Genomic DNA, 20,911 nt, shown 5'->3' on the forward strand with positions numbered 1-20,911 from the left:
AGGAAGGAAGGAAGGAAGGAAGGAGAAAAAGAAAGGGAGGGAGGAAGGAAGGAGAGAAAGGGAGGGAGGGAGGAAGGAGAGAAATAAAGGGAGGGAGGGAGGAAGGAAGGAAGGAGGGAGGGAGGGAGGGAGGGAGGAAGGAAGGAAGAAAGGAAGAAAGAAAGAGTGAAAGAAAGAAAGAAAGAAAGAAAGAAAGAAAGAAAGAAAGAAAGAAAGAAAGAAAGAGTGAAAGAGAAAGAGAGGGAGAGGGAGGGAGGGAGGGAGGGAGGAAGGAAGGAAGGAAGGAAGGAAGGAAGGAAGGAAGGAAGGAAGAGAAAGAAAGGGGAGAGAGGGAGGGAGGGAGGGAGGGAGGAAGGAAGGAAGGAAAGAAGGAAGAAAGGAAGGAAGGAAGGAAGGAAGGAAGGAAGGAAGGAAGGAAGGAAGGAAGGAAGGAAGGCAGGCGAGGGGAAGGGGAAGACTGTCCACCAGGCACACATCCTTTGGATATCGGTACCAAAATCAACTTTTTCTAGATGTTTCCTTAACACAACCCCCCACCCCTCAAAAAAAATCTGCTTTCCAGATCTGTCAGAGGGAGTTTCTATTCCTGCTGCTCAAGTGTTTAACCCCACATAGAAAACTGAACAAAGAAGGTGACCTTTTCTGTCTTTATTTTATTTTTTTTTACAAAATCAATACATCATTTGCAACATTTTAACAGATCAGGAACTATAAAAAGCTTTTACATTATTATGAAATTTCTCAGTGGATAAGTTAAAAAGAAATGCTGGATCATTTGACCTCCTGGTCTCAAACAGCGCTGAGTCGTCAGGAGAGGACACCCACAAATTAGTTCCCAGCCCTTCCTTCTGTACCCTAGCCCCCTGCACCCCACTCCTCAGCCAGCTTCCTAGAGAAGAGGCCAACCCTGGACAAGGTCGCAGCCTGCGGGCCTCACAACTGTTCTCTGGGAACCTCCGCGAGCTCTGCCTTCTGTCCACAGGCAGCCTCCGACTTGTCCTGGCTCCTTGAACTCCCAGTCGCCAGCAGGGCCGCGAACACAGAGTCAGGCCGCTTCTGCAGGACGTCAGGCCTGTCGAACTCTAGAACCTGGGAGGTGGACAAAGTGGGGGAGGGGACACTGACGCCGCTGAGCTCAGTCTCCAAGCCCTGGGGGCACCAACCAAAGCCCTGGCCTCCCCCAGCTCAGGGACGCTCTCACCTTGCCATTGCCCATGACAAGGATGCGGTCACAGCTGAGGACCGTAGTGAGGCGGTGAGCGATGACCAGCACTGTGCAGCCCCGGAAGCCCTCCCGAATTGTGTTCTGGATCTGGGCTTCCGTCTCCACATCAATGGAGGCTGTGGCCTCATCAATGAGGACAATCTGGCGAACGCAAAGAAGAGGGGATGGCACACTCCCTGGGCACCAAGATCTGGGCGGGGTTAGTCCTGACTACCACACAGTCCCGAAGTTCTTTGGCATGAGAGATTTGAACTGAGTTCAACACCCACTTTGAGGTTCAGGCACCCTTATAGATAATGAAGATAATAGATTGGTCACCGAGAGCATACTATCATTGAGTAACTAGGGAACTAAGTTCTGGACAATGGAAATACCTTAGGGGAACCTTTTTGTTTTATTGACTTCCTTCCCAATGGCTGAGTTAAAAAAAAAAATAGAGCAATGTCCCCAAAAAGGGGCAGCCCACGTCCTGGCACTACTGAGCAGAGGTAGCGGGTGGTACAGATAAACATCTTCACTTACACATTTGTGTTTCATTGATAATTTTCATTTTTTCATTTCATCATCCTGTTAATCGTCGATTGCCTCGAGCAGGCCCCAGTAACGTCTCTTTCATCCTAGCCCTGAGATTATATTCACGGCTCTTTAGGAGAATGAGACCCATCATTGTTACTGGTATTTGGCATATTTGGTAGGCCACGGGGAGTTTGCCAGACTCTGCCCTGTGGGCAGGCTACATTCGATAGCCTGCAAGTTTGTCCAAAGTAGGAATGAGATTATAAGATTATTATCTTATTATCTCATTGATAATATGGTTTAGAAAAGTATGGCCAACACAGAAAGAATGGTTTCACAGCTCAGCGTTAAAGATGAGGCCACTTTTGCCAAAGTGGCAGGCAAGGGGTGGGGTCTGGAAGGGTGATGGGAGGGAACCTGCGGACACTGGTGCTGGGAAATGTACCGGAGGGATGGGTATTGGAGTGCTGTATGTCTGGCTTCCAATCATGAACGGCTTTGTAATGCTCCAAAAAATAAATAAATAAAAATAAAATTTTCAAAAGATAACACCATTTTTAGAAAGAGTGTCATGAGTAATTCATAGGATAGCTGATATGCAGACACTACAAAAATCCTAAGGTGACAGTCCTATTTGAGAAATATGGAAAAGCAGCTTCAGTGCCAAGCAGCTAAATCCCTGACATGAGGAACTGAGAAGTTAGGGAAATGCCACACCCATATGGCAATACCTCCCTCCTCTGACGCCACCCTCCCCATGTGGCCAGTCTACTCTTTCCCCTTAGCTCAGACAGATGGCAGCAACCCTAGGCTGTGGCGTGTGCACACGTGCATGTATGCAGCTCTGTGCAGTGGGCCTGCATGTGTTGGAAGCATATTGTTTGTGCATGTGCAAACCATAAGTGTGTGGAACATGGGTATGTATACGTGTGACTATAAAGATGTGTGTGCTGTGTATATACAGGGAGGCATATGCACAGATATCTGTATACATGTGTGCATATGAGGACACATGTGTGGACATAGGCTTGTGCATAGAGCAGGTATGGATGTGAGTCTAGAGATGTGTATGTGCCCCATGTGTGGAGAAGTGTATATAGACATCTGTGTGTGAGTATGGAAGGGGTTTGGGGAGTGTGTACACATTCATATGTGTATCTTTGGGCATATATGTACACTTGTGTGAGTATGGAGAGTGTACATGTGTCTACATATACTTTGCACCTCCATGACTAGGGTGCCTGTGTGAGGGCTGTGCATATCTTTACATATGCATTACGTGCCTTCATGTATATATAGTTCTTCACATGAGGGCGATGGTGTACATGTGTGCATATGTATTATACACTGCCATGCATGTATGTTTGCCTGTGTGAGTGGAAAGGGTATGTGGGTGTGCATGTGCACATGTTGCCTTGCTTCTGAGAGAAAAGTTCATTACCTACTCCAGGTAAACATCTAAAATTACTGGGAAAACATCTGGATAGCTGGGACTGGGGAGATAATCCAAGGAATGTGTAAGGACCCCCATCCAGCACCCTAGTGGCTCCCAGCATTGCTCACCCCAAGCAGCACTTCATGGCTGGGTATTAAAAACTCCTCCAAGTTGGCCAAGTATCACAGAGTGCTCCCCTGTGTCTCCCAAGTGCTGCTTGAGAGCCTGCCCCCCCCCAAATATATCATTTTACCTACAACCACTATTGCCTGATTCCTAACTCAAATAAATACAGTTGATACAAGAATGTAGAGTGGGTCATTCTCAAATGTCTCCACTCGTTCGGCTTCCCTGGAAAAGTATAGCCTTGGTGGTGGTGATGGTTGGCCCCCAGGGCTTTGTCTTGGCATGTGGGGTTTTGTGGGACCCCAGTGCTGTGCCCCTCGGGCACTCCAGATGCAAGTACAGTGGCCATTAGTGATATGAAGAAGCCTTTGGATTTTCCTGTCAAGAACACAGGATGGTGCTCAGCATCCTGTAGAATGGAAGGAGAAACAGCCCATGAGGCCTCCCACATCCAGCCCCAGCCATGACCACTTGTGCTCACTCAGGGACTGACCTTGGAGTTGCGGAGGAGGGCCCGAGCGATGCAGAGCAGCTGCCGCTCCCCCACAGAGAAGTTTTTGCCGTTCTCCACCACCTCGGTGTGTAGCCTTTGGGGAAGCTTGGAGATCTGCAACAACAGGAGGAGAGAGGTGGCCAGGGAGCCTTAGTATGTGTACTATCGGCCCTGCAGGCTGGGCTGAGACCAACACAGGAACCCTGGGCTTCCCGCAAGCCCCTGTCTGTTTCTGCCACTGGTCTTCCTCTTCCCTCACTGCAGCCTTCTCACTCCCACAGACATTAAGCCTCTGCCTGAAAATCTGCTCAAAGGTCTGCATCCTGGTGCCCCCTCAATATTTTTTCTCATTCAAATGTCCCATCATTCTAAGGCGTCACCTGGACACAGCATGTGAAGAAGCTGTCCCCAACTGAAGTGTCTGTTGCCCCATTCCCTCTCCCTAGTACAGACCTCTGCTAAAGTCTCTGGTGTTCTGTTTGCTGCCTTTGTCTCCCAGGGGATCCCAGCAGCCCTCGGGAGCCCACCTTCCGTTTGCTGCAGCCCCTGAGCCTAAACATGCCCAGCTCACTGCTGGTGTCCAAGTCTCCTTTATGGAGCTCTTTGTGAGGACCTCAAAGCATGGAGGGTCCCCCTTGAGGAGGCAGCCTACATCCAAGGCTCAGACATTAGCACAACCTACTATTTTGTTCAGGTACGTCTTCTCCAAGGCTTCCCAGATCTGCTGGTCTGTGTAGCAGTTGAAAGGGTCTAGGTTGAATCTGCCATGTGACAGAGAGAAAGCATTCAAGGACCGCCCTTGACCACTGAGTACTCTGTCACATACCAAATGACCAACAATGGTTAGATCCGAGCCAACTGCTGTGTAGCAGGAAACTGAAGGAAAGGCCATGAAAGCTTGTTTCTTGTGTCTTCCCACACCCATTTCTTCTATAGGTTGTTCGTTTGTGGGGCATTAGCTCTCCAGGCCACGTGACCCAGGTGGGGCTCTCTTATGACTTCAAGAATACAGCAAGGTATGAGCCAAACTGCATCCCACTCTGGCCATGGTTATGCATTTGGGAGTAGGTCAGCATCACTGGCTCTCAGACACTGAGGGCAATCACTGAAAGAGGTTTGCTCCCTTCTCAGTGACTGAGCCCAAGGGTCTGGAGCTGCTCCACCTCAGGAGTGGAACTCAAGGAGTCCCTGGGGGAACCTGAGAATAAACCAGAGCTGGAGGGGGAAAGTGGCTCCTGAATCAGCCTTGGACTCCTCAGTGTGATGGGCAATAGGGGTCTATCTTACTTAAATCATTAGGAATGTCATTTTAACTTTTGTCTATAAGTACCTCATTTGAGTGAAATTATACATTTGTTTTTATGTATCTAACATTCATTGAGCATAATTCTTTTAAGGTCTACACATGCTGTATCATGTATTAGAAGGGCATTCTTTTTAATGGCTGAACAATATTCCATTGTGTGTATATATTATGTTTTGTTTATCTGTTCATCTGTGGGTAGAAACTTGGGTTTCCACCTTTGGCCACTGTGAATAATGCTATGAATGCTGATATACAAAACAAGTGTTCAATCCTCTGCTTTCAAATCTTTGGGGACTATACCTAGAAAGACAATTGCTGAGTCACGTGGCAATCCTGAATTTTATTTTCTACTGAGCTGTACCATTTTATATTCTCACCTGCAGTAGCAATTTTCTCCACTCTCACAAACACTTATTATGGTGTTTCTTCTTTTTCTTTTTTTTTTTATTATAGTCATCTCATAAGTCTGAAATGGTTACTCATCGTAGTGGAGTTACTCTTGCAGTAGAAAGAATCCTAACCAATTATCCAGGCAGCTAACATCAAGTTTGAATCTATCTAAACTTTGGACCCATTAGACTTTGCATTTCCACTGGCGTAAGGAATGTTATAAATAACCTTCTCTTATGCAACGCCTCAGTTCTGGGTGAAACCTGTTTTTGCTTTATCATTCCCCAGTTATGAGAGCCAGGCACAACTTGTGTGTAGGGCTAGGTGGCGACAAAGAAGAAGCAGACAGAGTGGCTGTTTTGTCTGATATGATGGTTCCCAACGTCTTTTCACAGACAAACTCGTGAGATGGGGAGACTCCGTCCATTGAGGAGGGAATTGTGATTTTGCATTGCTGACACATCACAAGTTAATAAGAGAGACAGAAAGAATCAAAGATACTAAGAATTAGTCCAGATGTTTTCACAGCAAGGGGCAGGGAATTGCACTGGTCATGGGCTTGGACTATTGCGATTATATATCGTCTTTACCATAGTTTTGTGTATGTCCTTAAGCAAGGGACTTTTCCCCTCTAAGTTCAGCTTCCTCCCCTGTAGAGGACAATTATGGTGTTTCCATGAAGGGTTGTTGTTACAGCTAACTAAGGCAGTATGGGAAAGCCTGGTACTGTTGCTTGGTCTAATCTTAACAATTCTTATACCAAGACACACCAATTTGGCCAGGTTCTTCCTTAAAGCATACCTTTGACATTAAAATATTTTCCCATTCCCCTAAAACAACATGATCAAGTTGGAACTTTCTATTTGTGCCCTCTCTCTGGAAAGATCTTTTCTTCTTCGTTTTCTGCTTCACAAATTCCCACTTACTTTGCAAGCCCCTGCCCCAAGTCCCTTCCTTGTGAAGTCTTTATAGATTGATCTGGCAGAGTTATTTGTCTCACTTCCAAGCATTCTTAGCACTGTGCTCCTATCTTTGATGTAGCAATTACCTCCTGGTATGTTAATGTGTAAAGTCTTAGAGCACTACATCCTGCCTGGCTACACTGTGAATTCCTTATTCCCTGGCTCAATTCCTGGAGAGGGCTCAGAAAAGGCAAGTGACAAGATGAAACAGTGAAGGGTTCAGAAATGAATCAGGGGCAGGTGAATGAGTGAACAGCACTTCTTGTCTCTGAAATGCCCTTCAACTATCCCTGAAACACGAGCCTCGGACTTCAGTCTCCCTCGCCCTCAGTCTCAGCGCTTCATGGCTAACAAGCACTGTCAGGTAGAATCATAGGTCCAAGTGAACTTTTAAAAAGGGACTATGCAGAAAGGACTGGAAGATCCAGTTCTGTCAATATTACTGATTGGGCAGCCAGGTTATAAAAGCTCACTCCTCCCCCGTCTGGAACACCTACTCTGCATAAACACACTACTGAGGCCCAGCCCACAGTTCCAATGTACTCTCCTGATGGGGTCAAGAGCTGGACCTATTCTCTCCTGGAAGGGAGCATAACATGACGCTCGCTATAACCATGCTGCCAGACCCTGCTCCAGGCTGTTTCACTCAGGGTGCCCCAGGGCGGGGGGGGGGGGGGGATGGCAAGTGAGACCCCTCCCTGGCCCAAGGGACCCAGCCTCAGCATTTGAAAACCTCCAGAACTCAACCACTGCCATGCTCACAGCCACTCTCCATATGCTCAGGCCAAGCCTCACCCATGAATGAACCTTTTCCTGGACGACACTTCATAGGACACACCCTACCCATACTCCAAGAATACCACACCACTTTTGATGGGATTCAAAGTAGAAGGCAACCAACCTTTTAGAGGGCAATATTATATTATTTCAGTTCTTCTTTGGGGGGAGGAATTGGGGTACAGGATGGAAACACGCGAAATTTGGTGTTGGGAAGGTATATGGTGGTGGGATTGGTGTTTGAATATTAAATGTAATCAAATATTGTGAACTACTATATAAAATTAAAAAAATTAAATAAAAATAGCTGGGCCTAAACAAACCACCATGCAAATGCTTCACTGGGAACTCAACTCTGACCCATCCCATCAGTTTTTTTTTTTTAACAAATAAACTTTAGGTGTTGCTTTTTCTGATCAGAGCCTCACTCGAGGCACCACGATGGAGTGGCCTAGGAGAGACCAGAGGAGCAGAGATCAAGCACAGACCCAAAAACAGCTAAAGGCAACCCACACAGGCACCCCAACATTCACCTGATGGTTCCTGAGAGCAAGATGGGATCCTGAGGGATGACTGAGAGCTTGGAGCGCAGGTCCTCCAGGCCAATGCTACAGATGTCCACGCCATCGATGAGAATCCGGCCAGCCAGAGGCTCCACTAGGCGAAAGATCGCTACCCCCAGGGAGGACTTCCCTGTTGGGCAGGAAACAAGGGAGCACACCTTCCTGGGCCTGCACAGGGACAGCACAGGCTCACCCTTGCTCATCTTGCTTCCAGAGAAGATAGAAAGGAGCTGGAGTTTCGCATCCCAAGACACCCACACCTCAAGTGACTTTCTTACAGCCTACAGAGGGCAAGGTTTCAAAAAGAACTCCCAGGTCTTCCTGCAGTACCACTGTTGATTTTTTTTTTCCAATTATTCACCTGCATTTGAAAATATGTGAAGATCCCTGGCACCACCACCCCCAATTCAGATTATGGGCTTCTCCTGAAACTCAATAAAACCAGCAGGGCTGGTCCTGTTTCCGGGCACCAAGCCAAGCTGAGACTGGATCTTCTTGCAGCAAGCGGAGTGCTCTGTGGAGAATACACTGCCTTTCTCTTCCCCCAGGCAATCCCCAGGCCCATTTCACTTTCTAACCCAAAGGCTTTTGCCTTTTCAACCTCAGCTCTGAACAATAAAGTCAGGGTGAGTGAAACTGGGCCTCGTGCACCTTGTGCCCCACTGTTTGAGAGGCAGGAGGCGCTCTCAGGATCTGCTGTAGCACTGTAGCACTGTCCTCCCATTGGTCATTGATCTTCTCAAGCAGGCACCAGTAAAGTCTCCATTGTGAGACTTGTTGTTACTATTTTTGGCATATTGAACACACCCTGGAGAGCTTGCCAGCCTCTGCCGTGAGGGCGGGATACTCTCGGTAGCTTGCTGGACTCTCTGAGAGAAAATGGAGGAATCAAACCCGGGTCGGGCGTGTTCAAGGCAAAGGCCCTACCCGCTGTGTTATCACTCCAGCCCAGGACCTGCTAAGGGAACTAATTGGAGAGCTCCAATTATCAGGTGAACTCAGGCAAGGAGAAAGGAAAGAATGCCCTATCCATGCCTGGAGGCACCTTACCAGATGCTGGGCTCTAAGGAGGTGCGACCCACTAAGGCGGTGGTCATGGGGAGGAGTGGCGGGCAACCTGGGGTGGGGGGGTGGGGCGCAGGTGGGGACAGGCTGGAGACATAAGAGAGCTAAGAAGCACCCCTGAATGTGGGGGTGGGGGGTCTATGAACAGTGCAAAGCAAGAGGGTGCGGTTGGGCGGTGACTCTTAGTTTCTCTCCCCACCAGGATGAGAGAGAAAAGAGGAAGGGAGGGACATGGACAAGAGGAGCCCAATCAGAGATGTGCAGGGAGCAGGGGTGGGACAGCCAGAGTCCAGATTTCACTCCTGTCACAGAGACCCTGCAAGCCTAAAGGCTTCTCCTGCACCTGCCTCCCTTCCCATCTCAGCTCAGATGCTGGCCCTGGAGCCAGGCCACTCACCTGGGTGCTCTGTTTTACTGAAGCCATCTAGATGCTCCAGGGAATCCACCACCACCTGCAAGTCCCTCACTTAATGCCTCAGTAAAAGCTTGTTAAATATTAAATATTCTGCAAACCACAGTGCCCAAAAGGAAAGAGAGAGAGAGAGAGAGAGAGAGAGAGAGAGAGAGAGAGAGAGAGAGAGAGAAGTGCATGTCATAGAGGCAGGCAGGGGGAAGGGGGTGAGGGGTGATGGGAGAGATCCTGGGGACACTGGTGCTGGGAAATATACACTGGATGGGTGTTGGAATATTGTATGAATGAAATCCAATCATGAACAGCTTTGTAAAATATAAAACAATTAAATAAATAGCACAGCGGGTAGGGCGTTCGCCTTACAAGCGGCCAACATGGCCGACCCGAGTTCGATTCCTCCGCCCCTCTCGGAGAGCCCGGCAAGCTACCGAGAGTATTCGATATGCCAGACACAGTAACAACAAAGTCTCCAATGGAGATGTTACTGGGCCCGCTCGAGCAAATCGACGATCAACGGGAGGGCCTTTACCTTACCTTTACCTAAAATAAATTAAATAACTTAATTAAGGTAATTTTTAAAAAAGATTTCCTAGAAGGAAAGCTATTAAAATATTTCTTTTGACAAAAAAAAATTAAATATTCGCCTCTCCACCAGAATCTCTGCTGTCTCCCACAGGCCCAGCAGGTAGCAAGACCACCTCCTTTAACCCCACCCTCCCGCAAAAAGGCCCCCGATCCCCAAAGGCGAAGGCAAAGACAGGGTCTGCCCAGTGCACTCAGCTCACCAGAGCCCGTCCTTCCCACGATGCCCACCACTTCTTGCCCCCGGATCTTCAGGTTGATGTCTCTGAGGACTATGGGTGTGTTATCTCTGTATTTCATCTGGTAATCCTGAAATGTGATTTCTCCACATTGGGGCCACCCATGAGGACAACTCGCGCCTTCCACATGTAAAGGAGCTTCAGGAACACAACACTTGTTTTTAAAGAAAAAGACAAGAAGAAAATTATCAATCGCTGTTGATCCCCTGCTGACCCACTGCCCTCCTACTGTTTGGAGATATAAACCCCACCCCAGCTACCCTGAACCACGGCCAAGCAGCATGATTAAAATAGTATCCCACAAGGTTCCAGAGCCCATGCCACTGAAATTCATCTAATTTTACTTCCTCCCCCAAAGAGTAAGAACATACAGAGTTATGCCCCCCTCCCCCCGCCCCCTGCTATTAACATAGACTGTTTTTCTGGTTTACAGCGTGAGATTCTAGAAAAACAGAGTCTGGAATGATAACAATGAGGGCAGCAGAACAGCTGTGGGTGTTTTAATGCCAAGAGCCCTGGTACAGAGGTACCCCCTCTCTGTTCTCATCCCAAGAAGCAGGCATTTTTAGGTTCCTTTCATAGGAGTGGAAGCAGAGGTCCAAGCAGGTGAAATGACTTGTGAAGGAGGACACAGCTGAGGAGCAGACACACCGGGATTCGCCCTCAGGTCTGCCATCCACAAAGTCAGGGCTCTACAGCAAGCACAGCTGGTGCTGGGGGGTTCAGAGCACTGGGGAAGTGGGATGGCAACTCGGTCAGGGTCCAGGTGCCTCTGCACGCAGCTCACCACCTGCTGCAGGTCAATCAAAGTACATGTTTCTCGGATCCCACTAAGGGAATGGGTGCAGGCCACCTGACTTTCCTGCACTCGGCAGCTCTGTATTATTCTAATCCAGATGCTCCCCCTAGCAAGGCCTCCATTTGCTCTTTTAGAAAATGGGAATATTAATTCAAAAATCTTATCAAAGCTTCTGTGACTCTGTGAGATAATCTAGTGAATAAAGGGTATGGCATTATGGGCAGCCCCTAGAAAAGACTCTGTCATAACACTTCATAACCCTAAGCCTTTCAAAGGACCAGGCCCTAAAAACTTGGTCAAAACCTAGTGAAGTTGAAACTCTATTATCCTCCCTATTGGAGAGATGGGGGACAGAGGTCCTGGATAAGCTCACACAGGGCAATTAAGATAGGAACACAGGTGAGTTTGCTCCAAATTCTGTACAGACATGAACAGAAGGAATAAATAACAATAACTATCTTTGTTATTATTAGGCTGGAGCGATAGCACAGCGGGTAGGGCGTCTGCCTTGCACGCAGCCAACATGGCCGACCCGAGTTCGATTCCTCCGCCCCTCTCGGAGAGCCCAGCAACCTACCGAGAGTATTCGATATGCCAGACACAGTAACAACAAAGTCTCCAATGGAGACATTACTGGGCCCGCTCGAGCAAATCAATGATCAACGGGAGGGCCTTTACTTTACTTTACTTATTATTATTAGGCAAATGCCTCATTTTCTTGAAATGGCATGTCATCATCTTATCCTCCATTATTCAGGAATGTCGTGATGGCTGACTCAAAATGAGCCTCTGGGTAGAGTTGAGCTTATCATCAGTAAGATAAAAAGCACACAGGTCTGGGGCAGATGTAGCAGAAGGGCCAGGATCCTGAGAAAGTCTAGAACCCTCAGAGTGCTGTTACTTGCTGAGACCTTGGGCCTGAGCCCCACCCTTCTGAATCTTCCCACCATCAGTCAGACCTGTGACCCACCTTCATGTACTGCAGCATCTTCTCCACACCTGTGAAGTATGCTTCTGTCTCTGAACTAATCCTAACAGCAGCCTGGAAGTTAGATGCCAGCTGAAACGAAGAAGAAATATTAGGAAGTGGAGAAGCAACAAGAGGTGGAGGAGCATCACGAGGTGGAGAAGCATGGGGAGATGAAGAAACAATAGAAGGTGGAGAAGTAGGAGTTGGTGGAAACGCCTCAGAAGGCTTGAGCTCTTGGGCTGGAATTATAGTACAGCGGGTAGGACATTTGTCTTGCATGCAGCCGACCCAGGTTCAATCCCCAGCATCCCAAATGGTCCCCCGAGCACTGCCAGGAGTAATTCCTGAGTGCAGAGCCAGGAGTAACCCCTGAGCATCACCAGGTGTGACCCTCTGCTCGCCCCCACAAAAAAAGAAGGCTTGAGCTCTCAAGTCTCCTGAAAACTACTGAGGCCACTCCTACCTTCCCTCTCAGCCACTTCTCAGACCAATATGAATGTGTCAGATGCTTCCATTCCCCCAACTCCCCTTCTGAGAATCCCACCAACACTATCCCACATGAAGGTCTCTCTACATGTCTTTCTGTGCCCTGAGCTTGAACGTAACATTCTTGCAAGTGCGTGCAGTATCCAAAGTCCAGTGCAACTTTAAGCAGAAAAGAACAATAGCCCTTGGGATCATGGAACCAGATCCAGGGAGCTGAAAATACAGTTTAAGTTTCCTGTATAGAAAGAAAACAAGTTAGACCAGAATCATAATACAAGGGATAAGCCCTTGGAAACTTCTGATCAAGGCAGTGCCATGAGGAAAGCTCTCATTTGGAATAGGTTGGGGGCAGGGGCCCAGGGCAGTTACCCAGGCTAGAGCTGAGTTATCAAACAGGTAGCCAACACTAAGAGAAAAAAAAAAAAGCAGGAGCACATGAGTGTTTCAAAACAAGGTCAGAGGCGAGTTTTTGCTTTTTTCCAAAAACAAAAATGAGCTGGAGAGAACTCTAAGCAGTGCCCGCGTGCACACAGTGTGCCCTGGGAGAGCTGAGCATCTGGCAGCCAACCCACAGGTCCAGCACAGGCCAACCTTACCTCTGAGCTTTGACCCCTCGCCTGCTTTGAGCAGTTGCCAGGGAGGCTTGGACTTGGGACCTCTCCCTGGAACTCTACAAGGCTTGAGAGAATTTCTTCCCTGATGTCTGTATGTGTGCTTGTGTGTATAAGTGTGTTGCATGAGTGAAAAAGAAAGCGAGGATGAACATGCCCCACTAGGGACCAAGTTGGCTCTCAGTAGCTGTGGGAGTATGTATAGGTTGCTTCAACCCCTGAAGCCCTAGTTTTGTATCTGTAAGCCACACGCAGTAATAGCTAACATTTATCAAGTGTTTATCCGGGGTCTAGTGCTATTCTAGGCTTGCATTTCACCCTCCCATGAGCACTCATTCCTCCAAGGCTATGGTTTATCTCCTTGGGACAAAAGAGAAATCTCATAAAGGATGGTTGCAAGGAGGTTAACAAAGTTAATGGGCAAAATCCATTTGGAACATGCAGGACCAAGTCACATATTCTTGGCGCCTGCAGGCTGGCCACCTTGCTGTATCTCTGTGGAGCGTGGTGAGAACTCAGCCAGCACAAGCCCAGCACTCATCCAGGGCAGCCAATGAAAGGCCAAGAGGCACTGGGGCTGCCTGGGTGTGAACCTGCAGCCATGAAGCCATCCCTGTCCTGCACACACAGGCATCATGGGTGGGGGTGGGGGTGGGAGGTGGGGTCCTTGCATGAGTGTACTAGTGCCCACTGTAGGGGCTCACAACCCTTCTTTTGCTGCTCAAAAGAATGTTTTAGCGCTGCAGGGAGGGGATAAAGGGGCACAAGATCACAAACCAGTTAGAGGGTAAGCCACACAGCCATAGAGAGGAATGAACAGCCTCTGGGGAAGGGGTGTCCTAGAACTCGTGCCACCAGATTTCCCTGAGGTTGCTGCAGGGCTGACCTCTGCCCGCTCAGTCAGAATGGACTGTGAGCCAGAATCTTGAGCAGTTAACCCTGCTCCACCCACCCAAAGACTGGATGCGAGGAAGTGGGGGGGAGGGGTGCATCGTTCATTGAGGCCTCTGAGGGTCTTTTTGGAACACATATCCCCAGGCCCCACCCGACCAAGGCCAGCCTCTGATTCCCTTCAATTACACTCTCAGTGTCAGCCTCTATCAATGTCAGCTCCATGGTGCAGTGAAACAAACAAACAAGCCTAGAGCTGGGCACAGGGTCAAGTCTCACAGACAGTCTGCAAAGCCCCGCTCCAGGGCCAAGGGACCCACCTTTTCTCTTTTCCGGGAGCTGTACCACGCAGTGCTAGGACGAGGGGATGAATTTCAGGTCCTCACATGTCCTCAGAAGGGAGCCACTTCTCGGCCCCAGCACCTGCCTTTTTAACAGCCTCCCCAGGGTCATTTTAATCCCCAAATTAGGGTAGGAGCAATTACACGAAAAGATACTGGCCAGGAAACTGAGAGGTCAACTTCTGGACATGTTCTGCTACTAACACTGCTATCCGTGCAGTGTTAGTAACACCTCCCCCTAACACCAGCCCCGACTCAGTTTCCCCACCTACACAATAAGAGGCTAGACTCTGCTGTGTGGATTCCCCTTCAATGCCAGCATTCCAATCCTGTGGAATGCCTTTAAATACAGACTTCCCAGCTGAGAACCGAAAGGAGGGAAGAGAGCAAAGCAGCAGGATACTGAAAGTAAAGGACATGGTATGTTAGACTGCAGATGGTCAAACCCCAAAGTGTAGAGTCCACAGACAGACACTTCCCCCACCCCATACACACACACACCCATAGTCCGACATGCTCACAAGTCACAGGTAAGGACAGGCAAGCAGAGCCTGTTGGTCTGAGATCTTTACTCACCTGGAGCACAAGGCTGATAGTCAGGGCTTTATAGGAACTGGGGGCAGAGGAAATGCCAAAAGACACAAACAAGGCTATTGCCAAGGTCACTAGGTTGGTCATGATCTCCGTCCTCAGTGCCACCCAGCGAGCAGAGCACAGAAACATCATCAGGTAGCTGTTCTGTCTGTCGACTAACATTTGGAATCTGAGAAAGAAAGAACCACCTGAGGTCATGAGCATATACCTCACCAGCATTCCTCCACGTAGTCCTCGCTGTCCCCCCCATAAGCTCCCATGCCCACTGGCAGAATCTGGCTTTCTTTTGAGGATTCTGCTCCAGCCCCTTCTAAGCCAGGGAGTGCGTATGACTAGATCTCAGAGAAGGTTCTCTGCAGGCCCCCCAGAGATGCTTCTGGTCCTCAGAGACTACACTAGGTTTTGGTTGAGGGCCTCCAGGTCTGCATTCAGTGACATTGGGAGACCATGTGGTGTCAGGGGTGCACCTGAACTCTATACTCCTAATTTCTGGTCCCTAGCTCCTATTAATAAGAAGATTACATAAGGCAATTAAGCCTCAGCAACAATTTTAGAGGGGTTTTGTTTGTTTGTTTGTTTGTTTCAGCAAACATTTAGAAGGGAATCCTATGAATCTGTTATTTAGAAACTGTTGTTTCCTGTCACAGACCCCCAAATATATGACCACTTAATCTTTGACAAAGGAGCAAGAAATGTGAAGTGTAACAAGGAAAGCCTCTTCAACGAGTGGTTCTGGGAAAGCTGGATAGCTACCTGCAAAAAAATAAATTCTGACCTCTGTCTAATGCCAAGCACAAAAGTCAGATCAAAGTGGATTAAAGATCTCAATATCAGACATGAATCCATAAGGTACATAGAGGAACAGCGGTAGGGCATTTGCCTTGCACGCAGCCAACATGGCTGACCCGAGTTCAATTCCTCCACCCCTCTCGGAGAGCCTGGCAAGCTACCGAGAGTATCTCGCCCACATGGCAGAGCCTGGCAAGCCACCCGTGATGTATTCGATTTACCAAACACAGTAACAAGTCTCACAATCTTACTGGGCCCGCTAGAGCAAATCGATGAACAACGGGAGGGCCTTTACTTTACTTTTTCTTTACATAGAGGAAAATGTAGGCAGAACTCTCCACGACATTGAAGCTAAAAGCATCGTTAAGGATGAAACAGCACTGACCATGCTAGTGGAAGCAAACATAAACAAATGGGACTACATCAAACTAAGAAGCTTCTGCATTTCAAAAGAAAGTGCCCAAAATACAGAAAGAGCCCATAAAATGGGAAAGAATATTTACCCAATATCCATCTGATAAGGGATTAATATCCAGGATATGCAAGACACTAGTAGAATTGTACAAGAAAAATAACTCCAGCCCCATCAAAAAAATGGGGAGAAGAAATGAACAGAAGTTTCCTCAAAAAAGAAATACAAATGGCCAAAAGGCACATGAAAAAATGCTCCACATCACTAGCCATCAGGGAGATACAAATCAAAACAACAATGAAATATCATCTCACACCACAGTGACTGACACGCATTCAAAAGAACAAAAACAACTAGTGCTGGTGTGGATTTTGGGGAAAAGGGATGTTCTTTCACTGTTAGTGGGAATGCCCACTAGTCCAGCCTTTCTGGAAAACAATATGGACAGTCCTTCAAAAATTAGAAATTGAGGGGGGTATGTTGCCACCAGCAGGTCAATCTGTACCTGTTAGGTGAGTGCATCAGCAGCCTGATGGCACCTTCAGACTTCCAGATACCCCAAAATTGCTGCTTTGCCTTTGGCCAGACCCCAAAAACTTGGGGCAAAGTTTACCAAGAAAGTAAACGGCCGAAAGTTAGGTATGTGGGAAACACACCCACAAACCACCTCTGGCTCAGCTATATAATTGGAGGCATGACCTCTCTGGTTCCTGATCGAACTGCTTAATGGCCATGATCCCAGAGACTCAGAAACAAATCTCAAAACCCAGCGGCTTTTGGCATAAACGTGTCCAGTCCCTGCAGTAGGTTACCGGTGCTGGGCCAACCCAAGGTGGAATAGGTTTTGTGCCTTGGCCTGTTCCCCCTGGCGGCCTGGTGACCACCATCCTCCAGAGGCCACTGGACAGTGAGGTTTGGGCCCACAGTGACGAGACACACAGGGCCTCACGAGATGGGGGTGGAGCCGGTCCTGTCCTCCCCACCCCAACGAGACTCCAAGTCATCGCCCACAAATGGCCTCTCTGGCTCCTGATCAAGCTGCTTAATGGCCATGATCCCAGAGACTCAGAAACAAATCTCAAAACCCAGTGACTTTTGGCAGAAATGTGTCTGGACCATGCAGTAGGTTACTGTCACCGGACCACCTCAGGGGGGAAAAGGTGTTGTCCCTCCGCCTGCATCCCCCTAGCGGCTTGGTGGCCATCATCTTCCAGAGGCCATTGGACAGTCAGGTTTGGGCCTGCAGTGACAAGACACGCAGGGCCTCACGGGATGGGGGTGGAGCCGGGCCTGTCCTCCCCACCCCAATGAGACCCCAAGTCATCGCCCACAAATGGCCTCTCTGGCTCCTGATCAAGCTGCTTAACGGCCATGATCCCAGAGACTCAGGAGCAAATATCGAAACCCAGCAGGTTTTTTGCAGAAATACCTCCAGATTTAAGTTTTAAAATTTCAGAATTTCAAAATCATGCAGCCACTACTGCAGCCACACGACATCACATGTTATTCATAACCAGCAATAGAAAACAAATTGTCTACTGTTGCCTTTTCAGCAGATCTGACTGTTGGGGTAAAATCTCAAATAGTAATGGTGGGTCTGGTGTCAAAATATTGAATGTGATCAAAGTAGACAGAGAGTAATGTGGAAATCATCTGCCCCACAGGTAGGGGGAGGGTGTGAGATGGGGGTATACTGGGGCTGTTGAGGGTGGAGAATGGGCACTGGTGAAGGTACGGGTGTTTTTCATTGTATGACCAAGACTTAGACTAAAAGCTTTGTAACTGCTCTCATGGTGATTCAATAAATAAAATTATAAAAAAATGAAAAAAAAAGTAAGGTGGAGTTCATGCACAATTCAATCTGTTAATCAGTGGCTGAATAAATAGCAGTACTCCTACAAAAAAAAACTAGAAATTGAGTTTCCATATGACCCCACAATACCACTTCTGGGAATATATCCGAGGATGCAAAAAAGCACAGTAGGAATGACATCTGTACCTATGTGTTCATTGCAGCACTGTTCACAATAGCCAAAATCTGGAATCAACCCAAGTGCCCTAGAACAGATGACTGATTAAAGAAACTTGGTACCTCTACAAAATGGAATACTATGCATCTGTCAGGAGAAATGAAGTCATGAACTTTGCTTATAAATGGATGGACATGGAGAGTATCATGCTAAGTGAAATGAGTCAGAAAGACAGGGACAGACATAGAAGGACTGCACTCATTTGTAGAGTATAAAACAATGTAACATGAGGCTGACACCTAAGGGTAGTAGATACATGGGACAGGTAAATTGGTCCATAACTGGAAGCCTGCCTCATGAGTGAAGGGGAGAAGGCAGCTGGAATAGAGAAGGGATCACTAAGAAAATGATAGCTGGAGGAATTGGTCGGGATGGGAGATGTGTGCAGAAAGTGGATAAAGTACCAAACACGATAACCTCTCAGTGTCTGTATTGCAAACCATAATGCCCAAAAGTAGAGAGAGATTATGGGGATTCATGTCTGCCACAGAGGCAGAGGGAGGGTGGGAAAGGGTGAATATACCGGGGATATTGGTGGTAGGGAATGTGCACTGGTGGAGGGATGGGTATTTGATCATTGTGTTATTGAAATCCAAACATAAAAACTTGTAACTATCTCACGGTGATTCAATAAAATAAATAAATTTTAAAAAAAGAAACTGTTGTTTCTTATAATCTTATTAAAATTAGATATTTGTTGAAAGTGAAAAACAGAAGTCATGCAGGCAGTTCTGACACAGGAGTGTCTCTTTATTATTAATTATATCAATAGCTGTGTGTAACACCCACATATCTTTAAGCCTTACCACTTAATCTTTATCACTTAATGTTCTATTATTAGCATCATCTTACAGATGGGGTTTCAGAGACACCAAGAAATAAATGGAGTAAGACAATATTCTCTAATCCTCTGGATATGATACAATGTGCAGGGGGTGTATTTTCTCCCCTCCTGCCCCCCACCACCCCCACAGGCCATCATCCATCGATGCGGTGGCAGGACTCACCTGCTGATAAAATCTTCAATTTTCCCATAGACGTGGATGGAGCTCAGGCCTTGCAGAGAGGTGAGGATGTAGGAGCAGATAGGGGAGGAGCTGTAGTTGAACAGTCTCTTGAACATATTGATGACCCTCCTGAACATCCTGCATGAGAGTGATGCAGGTGAGTGACAGAGACCGCCCAGTCCCAGGCCTATTGGTCTCACACCCCAAGTCACAAAGACAGGCAGAAAGAAAAAAAATTCACTCACGTATAATAAATGAAGGAAATGATGATTACTATGGCTGCTATCAACAGGGTATAGAGAGAAAGCAGGCTGGTAATCAGCACAACGCCAATCACCACCAAGGACATGAGCAGGCTTTGTTCTGCAACGATAGGCAAGAACTGGTCCACCTCATCCAGGTACCCAGCAAAGCAGTTCAGGAGTCGGCCTGTTGGGATGGTGTCAAAGAAACTCATGGGACAGCGGAAAACCTGTGGGGATAGAAGTGATCCAGAGCATGAGAACAGAGGCAGATCTTATTTGATGGAAGGAGCCAGTTACCTCGGGGCTCTGAAGAGCTGCAGGATGCAAGTTCAGCGGGGAGCAAGAGGGGACAGAGAAGGGTATATATGGCAAAGTGACTGTCTCTAAGGAACTGATGATTTTCAGATCATTGCCTCATTTTAACATTTTATTTTGGACAATAGCTATGTTCATGGGCTGGAGTCATAGCACAGCAGGTAGGGCATTTTACTTGCACGCAGCCAACCCAGGTTCGATTCCTCTGTCTTTCTTGGAGAGCCCCGCAAGCTACCGAGAGTATCCCGCCCGCACAGCAGAGCCTGGCAAGCTACCTGTGGCGTATTCAATATGCCAAAAACAGTAACAACAAGTCTCACAATGGAGACATTACTGGTGCCCGCTCGAGCAAATCGATGAACAACGGGAGGACAGTGCTACAGTGCTACAGTGCTATGTTCATAAACCTAGCTTACCAATGTACCTCTGGAATAAATTGATAGAACCCAATAAAATAATAAAAACATGAGTCCCAGCATCCATCTGCTGGACTCATATGCTGCCTGATTCCTCGACCTGCTGCTGTGTGACTTTGGGCAATTTATTTAACCTTTTTGAGTCTCAATATTCTTATTTATTAAAAAGGGGGTAGTAGTGTTGCTTTTGAGAGTTATGGTGAGGATTGCACAGATCTGCATATATGCCGCCCCCCCAAAAAACCCTCTGAGTTGTACAATTTAAAAGAGTAAGTTTTATGATATGTGAATTATATCTTAAATAAAGTTATCACTTTTTCAAGGGAGATAAGAAAGAGGAAGGAAGGACTGGAAGCAATAGTACAGCAGGTAGGGTGTTTGCCTTGCACGCAGCTGACTCGAGTTCAATCCCAGCTTCCCGTATGGTCCCCTGTGCACCGACAGGAGTAATTTGTGAATGCAGAGCCAGGAGTAACCTCTGAGCATCACCAGGGGATAACTCCAAAAGACAAAAAAAAAATAACGATGAAAAAAGAAAGGAAAGAGAAAGTAAGGGAAAGAAGGGGGAAAGGAAGGGAGTAAAAAGGAGAGGGATGGGAAAAGGGACAGGGAGTGAAAAGAAGGGGAGGAAAGGAATTACACTGCAAGAACTCAGAATAGTCCCTGCCACTGATAATTATTCCATTAATATCAGTTCTTATTATTTTCTAGAGATGGGCCTGTTTTCACAAAGGAATATCAAAGATTTGTAGCGATGATTCTATTATGATAACATGCAGTACAGTCTCATGGGAAGAATTTAACCATGACCTGTTAACCAAAACCAATTTAATTTAACCAAAATCCTGTTTTATTTTGTTGTTTTAATTTTATGTTGATTTTGTCCTGCACCTGGTGGTGCTCTGGGGTCCAAG

The 20,911-nt window shown here is 47.4% G+C and overlaps 1 protein-coding gene across 1 annotated transcript in view; it reads right to left on the reverse strand.

Annotated features, from left to right (window-relative positions):
• Nucleotides 1–666: 666 nt before the first annotated feature.
• Nucleotides 667–20,911, reverse strand: part of ABCC11 (ATP binding cassette subfamily C member 11) — a 67,118-nt gene continuing 46,873 nt past the window's right edge. Inside the window, exons 20-29 of the mRNA XM_056136105.1 lie at nucleotides 19,267–19,493; nucleotides 19,022–19,159; nucleotides 14,766–14,952; nucleotides 11,861–11,950; nucleotides 10,056–10,245; nucleotides 7,764–7,923; nucleotides 4,478–4,556; nucleotides 3,796–3,909; nucleotides 1,202–1,366; nucleotides 667–1,089 (exon numbers count right to left, since the gene is read on the reverse strand). Of these exons, the coding sequence (XP_055992080.1) occupies nucleotides 934–1,089; nucleotides 1,202–1,366; nucleotides 3,796–3,909; nucleotides 4,478–4,556; nucleotides 7,764–7,923; nucleotides 10,056–10,245; nucleotides 11,861–11,950; nucleotides 14,766–14,952; nucleotides 19,022–19,159; nucleotides 19,267–19,493 (1,506 nt within the window). The 3' untranslated portion in view covers nucleotides 667–933. The remainder of the gene's footprint in view (nucleotides 1,090–1,201; nucleotides 1,367–3,795; nucleotides 3,910–4,477; nucleotides 4,557–7,763; nucleotides 7,924–10,055; nucleotides 10,246–11,860; nucleotides 11,951–14,765; nucleotides 14,953–19,021; nucleotides 19,160–19,266; nucleotides 19,494–20,911) is intronic.

Source organism: Sorex fumeus, unplaced genomic scaffold (genome assembly GCF_029834395.1).
Source record: "Sorex fumeus unplaced genomic scaffold, SorFum_2.1 ptg000122l, whole genome shotgun sequence".
NCBI classification, from domain to species: domain Eukaryota; kingdom Metazoa; phylum Chordata; class Mammalia; order Eulipotyphla; family Soricidae; genus Sorex; species Sorex fumeus.